Source organism: Oryzias latipes, chromosome 18 (genome assembly GCF_002234675.1).
Source record: "Oryzias latipes chromosome 18, ASM223467v1".
Lineage (NCBI taxonomy): Eukaryota > Metazoa > Chordata > Actinopteri > Beloniformes > Adrianichthyidae > Oryzias > Oryzias latipes.
This window is the reverse complement of record NC_019876.2, coordinates 27,423,652-27,440,071: the sequence shown is the minus strand read 5'-3', so window position 1 is coordinate 27,440,071 and position 16,420 is coordinate 27,423,652. Positions and strand designations below refer to the sequence as shown.

The window sequence follows — 16,420 nt, the reverse complement described above, 5'->3', positions numbered from 1 at the left end:
TATATTCTTCGTTATCTCGTCATCACGACATAAAATTCTTTATCTTGTGATAATGACATCTACTACCTCATATCATGTCACAAGAAAAAAACTTCTGGTGTTCTGGTGATAATGTGGTAGCAGAGCAAAGCAGGCTGTTCTGATGTCTGCTCCTTTCAAAAGGTTTTACAATCTGTACCATGTTCATTTGAGCTTTTTTGTTCACTTTTTGATTATTGCATTGCAGCTTTCATACTCAAAAATGCATAAATGCGTTACCAAGGATCCCATTTCACTTTGCCCAGCAGAACATCAAGAAATCCTAAATGCATTCCATGAAAACATCGTCGCTTTTGTTGATCACTTTCAGAGATTCTCAGCAGGCGTTCTCTGTGTTCTGCTTGCAGGAAAGAGGACGAGTCGGCGTGATCTTCAACGTGGGAACGGATGACATCATCATTGAGGAGAGCGGTGTGATGGTGAGCGACGGCAAATACCACGTGGTGCGATTCACACGCAGTGGTGGCAACGCCACGCTACAGGTGGACAACCAGCCAGTCATTGAGCGCTTCCCCTCAGGTAGGAACTACAGCCCTAATGCAGACGGGGGGGGGGGGGGGGGGGGGGGAGGGACTTTTATAGACTAACGACATGGATAGGATGGCTAACACATTGGAGAGAGAGATTAAAGGAGCTTTGGAAAACCATTCCTCTTGCTTTCTATAGATTACCGACACGTTTTCTATCAGGGTAACTGATAATGACCTCTGAAGCGGCCTGGGTTATTCTGGTTGATAAAGCCAGGTTCTGGTCCGAAAGGCGGGACGAACCAAATAGGCTTCGAGGGAGGGGGGTCATTTATCACCTGCAAGCATCCGACTCATTGCAGCTGCTCAAAGCGTGTAGCCTTTGGCTGTGTGGAGCAGGGCTGTGAATACCAAAGTGAGAATTATTCTCAGGACGTTCTGCAGTATCTACAGAACAACTTGAGGGCTTGCTGCAGAGTGGACGGGTCTTTCTATACTGGCCAGCTCTCCCTGAATGTCTCTCTCCAATCTGTTTCTCCTTTTGCTCATGGTTGTTTGAAGGAAGACACTTTTTGATCTCAACACGTCTCTGAACTGGGGAAACCCACCTAAAAAAGGCTCCGGGGCTGGACCGGTGATGCTTCCATCTCCATTGTGGAGAAACGCCGGGCATGTGCAGCCTTTGTGCAAATACAGCAGGAAAGTGTTGCTAATGTGGCCGTGATATTTACAGCGGTTGACATACAGTTCAGAGCAAAGAGACTGTGACATTCTCTGCCACAGCAGTGATCCCAAATTTGGAAGCCGTCTTTTGGCAGTGATAAGAGCGCATTCTCTTGCTCATCCATCAGCACAGCGAGGCCAGACCGAGGGGCATGCATCACAGCCAGAGGAGGAAGCGCCCTGTGACAGTTCACTCTTTTCAGTTGCTATTATGATGGAAATGCAGCCCTTTTCCTGTCAGCACGCACTCCAAAGAGGAGCCCTCTTCAAACAAAAGCACAAACCGCTTGGAAAATAAAAGCAGAGCAGCCTGTTAACATTGTCAAGCGAGTGTCATCATCTAAATCAATGTTTTGTCTCATCAAGAAACATTAATGCACAGCCCATATTCTATTCTTTTTATTCTTCTTCCGTTCCGCCCCCCTCACTCACCACTGTTGTCGTCAAACGTTTCTTTCCTTCTCTTCTACTCATCAAGAATTGATCATTTCGTTGTTGTTTGTTAGTTTTACTTGACGAGTTTCCCGTTTGTCGGCGTGGGACGCAGCCTTTCTGAAGTTTAAGGAGGTTATGGGGACCGAGGAAAGGAAGGCAAACAGCTTTGATTCATTTATGTGCGCTACTTACACTCAAACTATTTTGGGGAGGTGCTTTGATAGTTCCAGCTGGCAGTGTCTGGTTGGGCGGCATCCTAGGGAAAAACGGAGATGTTGCACATTAGGAAAGCAAAGCCTCTGGTGGGATTCAGGCACAACAGGGTGGAGGCGTTTGTGGGGCAGATGCAACTTGCTGAAGAAGTTAGGTGAAGTGATGCATTATCTTTGATTTTTGCAATGCACACATTCATCTAATTAATTGAAGATCCATCCCAGTGTGTGTAGAATTTCTGATAAATTACGGACAGAAAAGAAAGTCTGAATGACATCAGATTATGAGACGAACTCGTCCAAAGAGTTGTAAAAAAAACTGTAGCTTCTATTTATAAAGTGTTTCCTTTTCTTGGTGTTGTTGTCCCATGGGAAACAGCATGACAGAGAAAACAGGATAACTGTCATGAAAGACGCCTCCGGAGGGGCGTTCTGGTTGCTTTAACAGGTCAAAAAACAAAGAACAGATTCCTGTGAACTGTCCTTTACCGGAGGGACGGATGCACTCCCCGTCAGACGCTCCCATCACGATGCCATGCAGTAAACAAAGAGTCCAACGAAGGGCCTCTGTTCTTCTTTAAAAACATATCAAGGTGTCCCAGACTTTTATTTGGACAAAAATGGCAGATAAATCTTTTCGTAAACATGCATGCCAAAGCGTCGTATTATTTAAGTCTAAACCCTCTGGATTGGGAAGTGTTTGTGTTGCCCTGCACACAAAGCTTCCAACAAAGCACCGTCTTGCCAGCAGCGGGCCTATAAACAGCAGGCAATTATGGGCTGATGATCTGGAGAGACAAGATGCTGACAACGAACACGGCCGTCACGGGTCAGGCGCGTTCGGCGGCGAAGCAGCGTGTCGCCTGATGTCCCGTGAAGTGATGTTTGTAGTCCTCAGGGAGTTTGTGGAGGCTTTGGCTCACGTTGGATTTTTTTGTGTGTGTGACGGTTGCCTGTGAGTGTGTGTGTGTGTGTGTGTGTGTGTGTGTGTGTGTGTACACGCATGTGTGCAGTTGATGGACAAAGAGCAGACGAAAAGTGCCAGATGGGTGTCCAGCCAGCTAATCCTGCATGTCAGGTGTCCCTGCGGGTCATGAAGCAACAGTTATCAACACACACACCCCACACACACGCAGACACATTCCTCCAAAATGGCAGCCTGGCTCCAAACACGCCCCTATCACCCGGAGCGCCGTAATGTGTCCACAGATAAACAGGCAGGTGTTAGCAGCTGGGCTCTGCGACACGCATTAGCACCCTTTCACATAGGATTTTGTCCAACAACAGCCCTGCATCAGAGTGAGATACACACCCCGCTGACACATCGCAGTCAAGGTTTTTACTAAGAATGTATGTTAGAAATCCCAAAGAACATTCCACACGACAGAGCTTTAGAAAGAGCTCCGCTCTCGAACAAGGACGAACCCCGACCTCCGACTCAGGAAGTGTTTGTTGCTTCACAAATGCGGTTTTGCACGTCGTTATTCTGACCTGCAGCCTTCCTGGGCTGAAGCGCCACATCGTTTTCACTGTTCCTCCTTCTGCGCCTTTGAGTAAAAGTTTCACCCCCGCCACAGACTCAAAAACTCACCTGATACCCCGTGAAGTTGAATTTTGGGCACAGAGAAACACGCCCCCCCCCTCCAAAAAATGATGATGACATCACAGCGGGAGAAACCGTCAGACGCCAAAATCTTTTACGAGACCCAAACAAATATTTCAGAATCCACTGATGAAACCATACCACCTGTCAGATTTATCCAAAGAAGGTTTTAAAATTATTATGGGATGGCCATTTTGAGGCAAATTGTAAAATTTGGTGATTTCCACATTTTATCACAATATGGGAAAAGAAAACTTTTGTTTGAGCGATCTTCACAAAACTTCACACACAAGCCACCACAAGTCTATAACTACAGCCAAAGTTTTTCTGACCTTTGACCCGGACAATAGGCCGTCATCTTTAATAAAAAGAATGTCATGTGGGGGAGGCTCGAGAGCCGGTAGGACCCTGACGCAGAGACGGGAGGCCAACGGGTTCAGGACTAGAGGGTTTATTAAACCAACAAAAAGCGCTGCAGAGCAGGATGACCAAACAAAAACGAAAACTTACTGTGACGTGACGAGAAACATGGAACAAGGACGCTAAGACCAGAGGACGTGAAACACATGACCAGGGGCCTCATTTATAAAACTTTATTTATAAAAAAGGATTTGCGTCAGAAGTGGCATACGGATGAAACATAGGACGTGCGTACGCACAGAAATATTCGGAGTTATAAAACCGTGCGCACGCACATCCTACGCGTCTTTCCCTTAATAAATCACAACCAATTCTAAATGCTGCGCAGCTTTTGCGGCCTCATGACACGCCCATAGTAGCTCATAAATAGTCTGTGAAACGCCCACAAATGAATATTCATTGATTGCAAAACCATGGCAAACACAGAGAGGAAATCAAAAAAAACGTACCTTCACTCAATGTGAAGTAGAAGTTATCGTTGGCGAGGTGGAAAAGAGGAGAATAATGTTGTTTGGAGGGCACAGTGTGGGCATTACTAACTAATGCCAAAAAGGCACGTGAGTGGCAGACGGTGGCAGACGCCGTTAATGCTGTAGCCTCACAACCTCGGACCGTGGCCGAAATAAAAAAGAAATGGTCGGACATCAAAGTCGAGGCGAAAAAACCTTTAGCGCTCCATCGGGAGGAGGGGAGGGGGGGGGGCACCGGAGCGCCAGATGCACCAGGTGACATAGTTCCTCCGAGTGCTCCTCTGCCCAAAAGCCAGCAGAGGTCCAACAGGACGGCTCGAGGAAGTCAGAACCGGCTCATAAGCCACTCGTCCTCGTTTGCCAACAAGTCTTCTTGCTGTCTAAAGATGCGTTCACTCCGAATTCTTCCATTTGCCACATCTTCTAAGAGCGCAAGATCAGCTATTGTGCGTCATTACGCATTGTGATGGAGCATTTTATTATCATCCATTTAATTACATCTGACAAGCTACAGATGTCGGTAATAATCGACGTGGAAATGGGAAATTGTTCAGCGCAAATGTAATTTGTTGTTGCTTTCTGAATGGTCGAGACATACGTTGTTTTATCAAAAATAAAACAAACTAAAGGCACATGCATGAATACCATAATTCCATATCTTATGAAGAAATGTTTTGCTCTGAAAACAACTTTCCCCAGTGGACAATTAGTACGTCTGTCTGTCTGTCTAATTAGACCTATATCTGCTCCGCCAGACGTACACATTAACGAAAATATCAGTTTTGTACATTATTTCGTTCTGTTAACTATATTATTTATGAAGATGAATTGCACAACATGCCAATATTGCAGAACATATTTATATTTCACTTTTCTTTCTGCAAATATGTGTTCATTTAAATTTCTGTTGTAATTTTCGTTTGATTTTTTTGTTTGTTTCACTGCTGATCGATCAAACGGGTCTTCATGTAGGCTGTTAATTGTAAGACTTGCTTTGTGAAGTCTTCATGTTATTTATGAGAGGCAGTATTGTCATTTTCACTTTCACGTGTTTCTTCCATCTGCCGACGGTGTCGCCGTTTGTCATTTCATCCGTTTTTGTGCGTACGCCTGGGTCAGAGCTTGCGTGAAGGACCGCACATTTTCCCGTCAAGTTTGCTTTTTATAAATCTCAACTATTGCGTAGAGAGTGGCGTACGCCTTCTTTTGTGCGTACGCAACGTTTATAAACGAGGCCCCAGAAGTTAATGGACCAGCACAAGAGGAAGGCAGAGACAAGACTTACATACAGACAGGGCAGACAAGACACAGGTGAACACGATCAGGGCAGATGGGGACCAAGGAAGTAAAACTCAAGACATTACAAGACAGGGACCCTTTCAAAATAAAACAGGAAAAATAACCAAACAAGACAGAACAAGAACTAAAGCAAAAACCAAGACAAAACAAACTCAAACCATGACAAAGAAAGAAGAAAAAAAATTCAACTTTAGTACCAGGGATTTTGATCAATCACTTTTTTAACTCCTCGCGCGTCATTGAAAAGCTGCTTGGGAAAATATGTCAGTTTTAAAGTTTTGTAGATTTTTACTGGAATGTAAAAATGTCATGCATGAATCCAAAATAAAATGACCTACAATATGAACATACAGGGATTGTTCGGGGGGGGGGGGGGGGGGGGGGGGCAGTTGCCAAGGCAATCCCAAAATCTCCTTTCGCCAATTCTTCTCAAAATTACACAGACCTGTTTGTAACCCACAGGTGGCCAAAATAAAATGGTTGCTATGGAGATAAACTAAGAGAAAAAAACTGCCATTTGGGAGAAAAAAATAAGAAAGGTTTTTTTTTTTATTTGTCACTTGCTGTTCAGGGTGGCAGAGTTCAAAGGGGAGAGTGAGGGGCATCTAGCAGCAGCTCAGTCAGTGAAGGAGGGTCAAAAAGGGGGCGGTGGGGGGCAAGTAGCGCACTTTGATTTATTTATAGCACAAAGCGAATGTAACACAACAGCTTTCTGTGTCGTGCATGAACCTAGAGAAGAAACTGGAACAGGGGAAGAAGTGAGTGTAGGAGTCTTGATGGCCAAAAAATCAACAATTAGTGTAAATGTATTCAAGATTTAGCTTTTTGTTAACGATCTGACAGACCTGAAACTGAAGGAACCAAACCGCAGCTGAGGACAAACAACACGAGCATCACTAAAAGGCCGTGTCACATGACCACCACGGACAATTTGCGCATTTTCCACGTGTGTAATTTCGGTCTTTTGTGGTACATGTGTGGTCAGTTGAGAATTGCACAGATTATACACACTTTAGGTCTATACTCAATTATTACGTAATTCCTGCGAGATGGATACGCTAATTTGTGTCTTTCCACGACCGTTCCACGTAAGTCTAACCCTTTTTGGGCATCGATGTATAACTCTAATATCACGTATACGGCGTACACATCACATGGAAATGAACTGACGCACCAATCGGTAATGAATTGCATATAAACAGCAGAATTATTACACACGGTTCATGTTCTACGTTGATATACATGTCTTTTGTGTGGTTTATTCCCACTTCTTCTGTGGATTTACATTACATCAGTGAAAAATTCATGTATAGACTAAAACGTTTTCGCTTTTTCTCACGCATGTTTACATATGACCAATTTTGATCTCTACAGTACGCACAAAATGTATGTAGCGCAGTGTGACACGCCCTGGAGAACAAACTGTGAGTCTACTTTCGTCTTTTCTGGAGACATTGAGGCGTTCCTGTAAAAGAAACACAGATTGATGAGGCTTCAAAGACAGGGGAACTCCTGCAGAAGGAAGACTGCAGCTGAACGAAACCCAAGCGAAGTGAAGATGCGACTCGTGAAGCTCTCAGTTCATGTCTGGGCACAGTCCGGACCATGAAGAGGAATCAGGGCGGCCTTCTGGCTTTAACACCTGAAAAGCTTCAATAGGAAAACGAATCAACACTCATGCCACTCCAAAAATCAATCCTACAACCACATCAGGAGCATCGCTGCGACCGATAAATGAGCAGGCCGGTAAATCCTCTCCTACGAGGAGCTGACATCCTTTTCTGATCTCTGAGAGAGAGAGATGTCTAAAAATCAGGGGGGGGGGGGGGGGGGGGGCATTTCAGAGCAATGAAGGTGTTAAGTGCCTGTCTATCTTTTTGTGTGATCACACACAGACGATTTAATAACTGTCATTGTATAATATGCATGAAATCTTTTTGGCGATTATGATCTTTTAGATCACAAAATTACTGCAGGAAGAGTAGAGCTCTAAAAGACCGAGACCATCAGAGCTCCTGCTTTTGCACTCAACACGTCTTGATCTCTGTGATGCAAACTGCAGGGAAGCTGTTATTTTAGCTTTTCTCATTCATAACCTGAAGGAAAAGATGAACTTCTTCTCATAAGTAGGGCTTAGAAAGCAAAAGCAATGTTTGTTCTGACTGAGAGTTTTCATGCTGCATGAGAAGCTACAAGCTCAGAACTTTTGAAAGTCCTCATGGAGCTCTCACTGTACGCACAGGCAAAAATACACAAAAACATTTCCAACACTGGCAATGCTAAAGGATACAGAAGTCTAGGACTCAACCAGATTGATTTGCACTTGATGAAATTGCAGGGAAAGTGAGTAATCTTAGGCGTCCATCGGATTCATGTCAGAGAGTGCTGCTGCATGATCTCACTCCCAGACCTTCTTCTGTTTTCTGTGGTAACAAAATTCGAGAAAACATGTTTGTTGAGTCACACAATAGTTTTATGCTGGAAACAAGAAGTGACGTTAATCTGTGAAGAACAAAATGTGCAGGAACTACAAAACGGAAATTGGAATCAAAAAGAAAAAAGCTACGTTTTTGCAACCTTGCAAGTAAGAACAACCTTCTCCCTTCTCTTGGAATCCGTTTGCGGTCAATCAAAATGAAAACACAAAAAAAATATATAGTATGTTGTGCACACTCAGACCAGTGAAACCACAGAAACAATCACAGGCTTCATTTGCACGTCCCCAGGATGGGAATTGAACCTTCAAGCGTCAATTAAACCTCCTGACTCCTGACTACCACCCACAACACACACACACACACACACCCACACACACCTTTCCCATTGTCCCCCATGCTGACAGAGAGTGATGCAACATTGCACCCAAGCCAAGAATCATTTCAGAACGCACAAATGACGTCCTGCTTGAAATATGCACAGAACAATTAAAAATGCTGTTTGCGACACAACCCTGAAAAGGTGACATCCATCACAGACGGCGAGCAGGGCGAGTGCAGAGGTGGGCCATCCTCGTTCTCTGTTTTCAGTCTGTGTGAAGGCTTGCAATGAGAAATGAAACAAAAAAACGCATACATTAAATCTGGAAAGTGGCCCCTTCCAGATTTAACGAATGCAGGGATGCTCTCACTTTTTTTTCTTTTTTTTTAGGTAAATAGTAAATAGTGTTTGAAATATTTAATGGATACCATCACTGGTTTGATCCTTTGTTCCTTCAGCTTTCAGGGTGTGAGTCAGAAAAGCCAGACGAAACATGAAAGATAAAGAGATCTTTTGGAAGAGAGGAGGAGGCTCAGGCAGCCAAGAAGATCTGCTTCCCTCCTGCCGCTGGCAAAGGCAGAATCAGAGCACTCTCAACTAGCAAAGAGTAGGTAAAGGCAGTGGAGAGCAGAGAAATTAGGACAGGAAAGAAGTGCACCATGTGCAAGACACCACAGTTAGACAAATGACTGGAGGTAGAAAAACTTTCCTTTAACGTGGTCTGCGTTTTACTTCACCAGCCATAACAGAAAGTACTAAAGCCGTGCTTATGATCTGCATGAAAGTGGAGAGACGGGCGGGCGGGCGGGTGGGTCACCTCAGGTCAGAAAGTGTCTTTGGGAAGGAAGGGCTTCACATGGTGTTTTCACTTTGAAGCGAATAAAGTACAAGATGTTGCAGCCACTTCCAAGCAAAAGGTCAAAGCGGAAAAACGCCTGTCCGTGATCAAAACCTGTCATACTGAAGCAGGACTTCAAGTTCTCAGGCTAAGAACAGCATCCACCAGGGCTGTAACCATTTATTTTAACACTATATTTGGGTTTAATGATTGGATCCATAGTATTCATTTGGAACAATTCGATACACTAAACTAAAGTGGATCCAGGAGATTTTTTAGTCAAAGTTTCACTAGCTGCGGTTTCGTGTACAAAATATCTTTGATCGCATCAAAGATCGGATTAGAATTAAACTGAGTACATGAGCCCGGAAAAACGTTATCCGATTATAACAAACGCGTAAATGCGCCCCACTTTCAATCAGAATAAATCATTTGGACATTTCTAGAACACCGGAAACCACCGCAGAAGAAGAAATGGTGAGTTCTGTTGTAAACAAACAAAACTACGAGACGATCTTCTAAACGTTCTTTTATTATTGTTAGGATTATTAATAAGTGCATGTTCACTCATAATTGTCTATAAATGTGCGGCCAGCGCTTTATTCCTGGCCGAACGGACCCGGAAGAAGGGTTAGGATTAAACGAATACGTGCCAACGACATTTGGTCGCGGATGCAGTCATGCACTTGAAATCCATGCGGTCAATGCGGCATCTTCACGTGCATCTTGGCTGCACGTGAACTGGAGTCGTGTGTTTCTTTGATTGTGGCGGTTCCTCTGATCTGCATCATCCTGTGATTAGATCTGCTTCAGAGACATGACACCTTAAATTGTTCGAGTGCGGTTGACGGATGACAGAAGGGTAAGATAAGCATTTATGAAGGTAACAAACGGAAGGGAGCAAGAGATCCTGCAGAGTGGGAGAGGGAAAAAAGATTCCTCTTTTTAATTAGAGCGGTGACAACTTTCACTTCGACACGAGGTTGGGTGGTTTGGGTCTCTTTTGGGTGCGTCTGGAATCCACTCTGGCTCAAATCCACCGTGGCCGAGATGAAAGGTGGGGAGGATGCTGCCGAAGCAAAAAGCGAGTGGAAGGCATGAAAATGAGCTGCTGCACAGATGAAAGATGAGCTGCTAGCAGAGTGACAATAATCTATTTCAAATGCAGGCAGATGTGAGCGGTGGGTGATGTAATTATGCTCGACAAAGCAGTGTGCGGGATAGGTGAATTCCTGTGTTTTCACTCGTTTGACATTAACAACTTGTCTTTAAGTTTTGGCATGGGATAGAAATAAGGCAAAGATTTATTCCTGTAAAATTCAAATGTGTATCTAATCCATTAAAAATCACTAATTAGGGTTAAACCTTTGGATGGAAACGGTTTATGAAGGACAGACACCAGCACGGCTGCCTGCCAATTGTCTTTTAGGTGACCTCAGGACACGCTGGTATGACACACATGGACCATGTGAGTCGGTTGAATGCTTGAACTTAGTCCCACACAAGTCAAAACCAAGGGAAACTAAAGTGATGCAAAGTCATCCATTTGTCCAGCTGGCACTGAAACTGCAATGAAGCCGCCCAAAAAGCCAATTCAATGTCTTACTATGACAATCATGACCAGCTCAGTGGCCTTGTGGTAGAGTGTCCACCCTGTGACTGGGAGGTTGTGAGTTCAAATCCAGACCAAGTCATACCATACTCTCAAAAGATGGGACCCAATGCCTCCCTGCTTGACACGCAGCATGAAGGGGTAGAATTGGGGGTTAAACCACCAAATGGTTCCTGCTATTGGTGGATACTGACTGTCTCCAGGTAAAGTAAGGGCAAACCTGTATGGGGCATGCAGGAAATATCAAAGAGCAAAACATTTGAGGGAATAGAAACGGTATTTGTCATTCGGACCTGCCTGCATACTTAAATCTGTGGTTATGAACGTAGGCGGCGGCGGTAAGGCGTCAGTCTGTCAGGCGGGGATGATGTCACTACGAAGTTTGGCAGGCGGTGGCAGCCGAATCGCCGGCTGGCAGCAGATCCCCCGGTGGCTTGGATCACCAGATTGACCTCCAGCCATCGCCAGGCCCCTCATTGAGTGCCCTTGCTGCTACCGTAGGATGTCTAACAATCGGACAGTAGCAGTGGGACAGCGGCACGGGGCAGGGGGGTGGCTGATGGGTGGTAGTCTGAAATCGACTGTTCGTAAGACGATATTGGTGGCCTTGGAGACCCTCCTACCAGTTCACCTTCGCGCTTGTGCCTTCCTGCCGTCCGCCTGCCACTGGACTGCCACCGGGCGACCTCCAAATGGGCCTGGGCGCCACCGTTCAATGCCAGAAAAATCGTCAGGGAGGTGTAATACTTTTTCTTTAAGCCTTCGCGTCCGCTGTGCGGCATGTAAAAATGGGACTGCTGCCCCCCGATTACAAAGGGTTAGCCGTGACGCCACCTGTGGAATTTGCTGTATTCAGGTCGCCACGCAGTGTCATTTGGGGATATTGGACCTAAGGCTTTGCCAGAAAAATCAGGTTTTACTGCACAGATCGTGAACAGATCGGATCTAAATGTTTCTTGAAATTTTTATGGCGGGGGAATTTTGTCCTTTCTGCTTTTGTTTACTCACATCTCTATTTAAAAATAATGCAAGCCTAAATTCTTTCATTCTTTTATTCTATCTTTCTATTCATCTTTATTCAGTAGAGCAAAATTAAAGAGGTGAACTTGATAAATGGCTCTAGTGAAACAAAAACAAAAAAGGCTTAAAAGGCTTTTTTTAATCAAACTGTAGGGAAATATATGCATGTGGCCCAAAATGATTTACAGCGTGAACATGGCCTCACATATCATGATATAATCGCTATTAAACAGATGACTAAAAGTTCACTCTGAAGTTAAACAAAGCTGGATTCCCCATCTAATTTTCAGGGTTTTTTTCTGTTTCCCTTGTACATCAGATCCTCTGGAGTCTGATAGGATTGTTTAAGGGAAATAGCTTTGGGGATTGAGTTAGCCTGATAGCAATGAAAAACAGAAAGGCCCATCTGATGAACCCTCAACCTTTCCTGATGTTCTATGGAGAGCAGGCTTCAGCTGCTGCGGAAAAGACAAAAAAATATCCACGTTCACTTTCCTGATAATCCTTTTAGCTCCTCACCTCTGGTAGCTTTATTTATTTCTTATTCTTAGTTGATTTAAAAATGTTCACTGACCAGACCAGAGAGATGCATGGCGTAGTCTCCAACTTTAACACTCCTGCTCTGTCAAATCAATACTTTCAAATTAAGCAGCAGCAGCAGGAGCAGCATGGAAAAAACAACAGTGAGGGATTAACAGAGAAAAAAGTGAAAAACAAGAAATAATTGAACAGATTAGGGAAAACAAAGGAAGAGCATTTTGAAAGGTAATTCCCTGAGTTTGGTCTTTAGAGCCTTCCACATGATAAGGGCGGATCAGGCACACTAGAAGTGACTGAGAGGGATTCAGAAACTTAGAGGAGGGAGGAGATTTAGTCAGGATTTGAGGACAACACAGCAGATGCAGCAGTGGGAGGAGAAAACACTCTGACTGATTCATCTCACAAAGGGCTACTCCCACTATTCTCCACCCGCTCTGTTATCACGAAGCTGGCAACCTCCGCCACACCCCGGTCCTCGCTGCCTCTGCGCTCCCCGATGCCGGCGGCATCAGTTACTGCCTCTCTGCTCGGGTGACTGCAGCAGAATGCGTGCGTTGGTTTCTCAAACAGACTTGGATTGGGGCTATCATTGCTGCACGGTGTTTCCTGAAAGCAGAGTGGCACCTGATTAATCTTAAGTGCAATGTGAAAAGCACTAACCGGTAATGGAGGCTCTGTCATTTTTGTCTAAAGCAGAGCGAACCATGTTTCAGGAAATAATATCTTCTGAGAGAGAAAACACCGTTAAATCCTGAAACGACTTCAAAAGAGCGGGGTTACTATCAGATATTTCATTTTTTAGAACCCTTGTAAAGCTCAAACGTTCTGTTTCCATGCAGTGGAGACAAAACACATTTTAAGTGGTGGTTTTGTCACAGAAACAGTCAAACTCAGCTTATCGTGTTTTCTGGTTGTTTGCATGTTGTCCCTCACAAATACAGTGATGCTGTGTCTTGCACTGCAGCATGTTTCGTGCACGCCCCTCTTCTGCATCTGCAGACCATCACTCATTCCAGTTTTTCTTTTCAGTTTGCCTTTCTGTCTTCATTAAGCCCCCGTGATTCTCTTCAAGGTGCCCCTCCCTCTCGTGGACAAACAGCTGTGCATCTTCATATGCAATGAGCAGAAGTGCGTGTGCAAACACATTTTCCTCTGCCCCCGTGAGCCTTTTCTGCACAGGCAAGCGTGGGTAGAGAGCCCCCTGGGGAGTGGAAGGAGGTACTGCATTACTGAGTGATGGGTCTATTTTAGGTCTCTGCAGCAGCACAGGCCAGTTGGATGCGATTGTGATCCCTCGCGCTGTCACTCTACTGGTTTTCTCTCTAGAACCTTTTGCTATTAAGTCTTTTTCAGGTAAATATTTCCATAAAGACCCACTCTGAAGGAAATTGTGTTTGTGACTTGTTCTTGTAGCACTTTTCTGACGATGGAGAACATAGAAAAAGAAAATTAAGCTTAAAACGGCATTTCTGAGTATTTCTTTTACTGGAATCGTAATGAAACAGGAGCAGTCAAAAAGATTCAGTTTGAGAAAAGAGCTTTTTTATGGCCAGCAGTTCCACCAACAACTCAAAAGGTGAATTTCTAAAGAATTCTCGCCGCCCTGCAGCAACTATGTCCAAGAAAATGGCGCTTTTTTTCTCTCGCTTTTGGCCAAAAGCGGCACAATCATAAATAAAGACGACTGGGAAGGCTTTGATGACTGATCATCGGAGTTGGACTTTGCTCCTTCTTTCTCTGAACCACCTTGGCTTCTCCAGATACGACTCCGACTCATCAGACTCCAATAAAGCGGCGGCCCGGTCACCGCCGGCGCCTCATCTCTCCTCATTTCGGCTTCATTGACAGCGGTTGTGATTTACGCAGCGCGACCCAAGGGTTGATTGAAGCGAAGTGAGGGATAATGCGTTTTCAAAGCAGTGATGAAACTTCTTGCACCGATGATGAAGTGATGTTAATTGCCAAGTGCCACTGAGAAGTGCTCAATTAATGCACAATAAAGACAAAAAAATCAGAGAAAACAGGAGGCTGACAGATGTGTTTCATCGGATCTGCTTCAGGTGAAGAAAAGCGGTTGGGTTCAAAGTGAAGTGATGTTTCAGGGGCTGCTGTCAAATTGAAGAGGTGGGGACTCACTAATCAGCAACTCTTTGTTTAAAATTGGAACTAAAGGTGTCTTCCTAAAAAACAACCATGAAATGTTTCATTTCTTTGTGTGTGTGTGTGTTTGTGTGATTATTTCATCTTTGGGTGAGGTGACAAAGCTGTTTTTCTGGAGGGCGGTTACACTTAGATGCATTTTTCTGCGTTTTCCTCTGGATGTAATTGACTGATCTCCTGTGTGTTTAGCTCTCTTCACTACTGCTAATGCTTTTCCAAAGTGTTTTTGCAGAGGACTATCAGAACTTCAGCCATTTTAATCATCTTCTTTCTAAATACCTCATAAATCTTTTTTAACGTTCTACAAGATTAAAACATGTTTTAAAGGTCATTTTAATGTTGTTAACTTGCCTAACCATAACAAACTAGTCCCAAAGCAAGTTCTTCCTGTCCTAACTAAAGCTGATTTAAAGTACATAAACATTTGCTATGTTTCCCTTCTAACCTCTAACCTTTTAACTTCCAGATTTTCTTGTATCCATTCTTAATTTGTCTTCTCCAAATTTCTTAAAGGGAACCCTGATTATGAGCGCCTGGCTATTGCTAGACAAAGAATCCCATACCGACTTGGTCGGGTAGTTGACGAGTGGCTACTCGAAAAAGGTAATAAAATCCCTTTAACTCCACAAATGATCTAACTGCCTAACTTAGCCTAACCGCTCTGGATGAGGTGCAGTGCCACGCAGCAGGGGCGAACGATCCGGCTCTTAAACACTGGCTTTGTGATGATTGGGTGACACAGTGTCATGTGATTCCCCTCAGTTATTCTAGCAACAGTAACTGAGAGGAAACCGAGCTTTAACTGAGATGCTCTTACGTGGCGTAAAGACAAATTGTTGAGCTCCTGTCATGGGGGGCTTCACCAAAGCGCCTTAAACTGGGGCTGCATCTCTCCAGGGTCTTAACCCCCAAATAACCAAACATAACTCCTAATAACCAGAGCACATGTGAAACAGCCCACTGCTTCTTTCATGTGTCTTTTGTTGGCAGGATGTGAGTGACTTAAAAAAAAAAAAAAAAAACTCCCTGGAAACTCACTAAAAGTTAAAGGGACTGCTGAAGCTTTTTTCCTCTAAGTGAATCAGCCTTTGGTGTAGCGTGCGGCAGCAATAAGCCGCCCGGCATCATAAATTAGGAACCCGGTGTTTCGGTTTGACTCTTTAACCCTTTGAGTGTCGGATGACCCAACGTCTTGGTTTGAGCTGCTGGAGGTGGTTGATTCATAAAAACGATTCGATCTGGCAGATAAAAAGAAAACAATCCACAGTTGTTCAGAAATTAGCATAAAACAACAAAAAAAACACTTCTTAAATGTACACTAAGCTGCATTTGTGCTTTTCTAAAGTACAGGCACAGTTCTGGTGCAGCCTTTCTCTAAAACTTGTTTTCTGCATTAAAGATGTACAAACCTTACCATAAATTATTCATTTTAGGGCCAATTAGCTTTAGGGCTCTCTCTGAAACGGAAATGTGAGCGATAACACAAGCAGAGATGAATTCCGGAGAAGAAGAAAAAAATCGGTCTCGGAGAGAGAAAAAAATGAAGTATTCATGCGACAGACAAGAGAAATTAAGTGCCTGCATATTTATTTCATGGAAACAAAACAATTCTTGCATTCACATCCGGCTCTCGTGAAGTGACTGGTGCGCTCTCCAGCAGAGCGATGGCAAACGCACAGGCTGAGGGGTCGTTAGGACACAAATTAGAATTAAAAAGACTTGGGAGATGAAAAGTGGAGCCATGAAAAAGCCACTTCATGAAATGATTTGTGTGTGCTAGGGAACGCTAGACAGACTGAGTTTGAAAGTTCATTTACTATTCTCT

The 16,420-nt window shown here is 44.1% G+C and overlaps 1 protein-coding gene across 7 annotated transcripts in view; it reads left to right on the top strand.

Annotated features, from left to right (window-relative positions):
• The window catches only part of LOC101166255 (neurexin-2), an 806,741-nt gene that overhangs the window by 752,741 nt on the left and 37,580 nt on the right, over positions 1 to 16,420 (top strand). For 6 of the 7 annotated variants that reach the window (XM_023965856.1, XM_023965854.1, XM_023965852.1 and 3 more), the window contains 2 exons: positions 387 to 558; positions 15,109 to 15,198. In XM_023965856.1, the coding sequence (XP_023821624.1) occupies positions 387 to 558; positions 15,109 to 15,198 (262 nt within the window). The remainder of the gene's footprint in view (positions 1 to 386; positions 559 to 15,108; positions 15,199 to 16,420) is intronic. The other variant, XM_023965855.1, reaches the window with a different exon arrangement.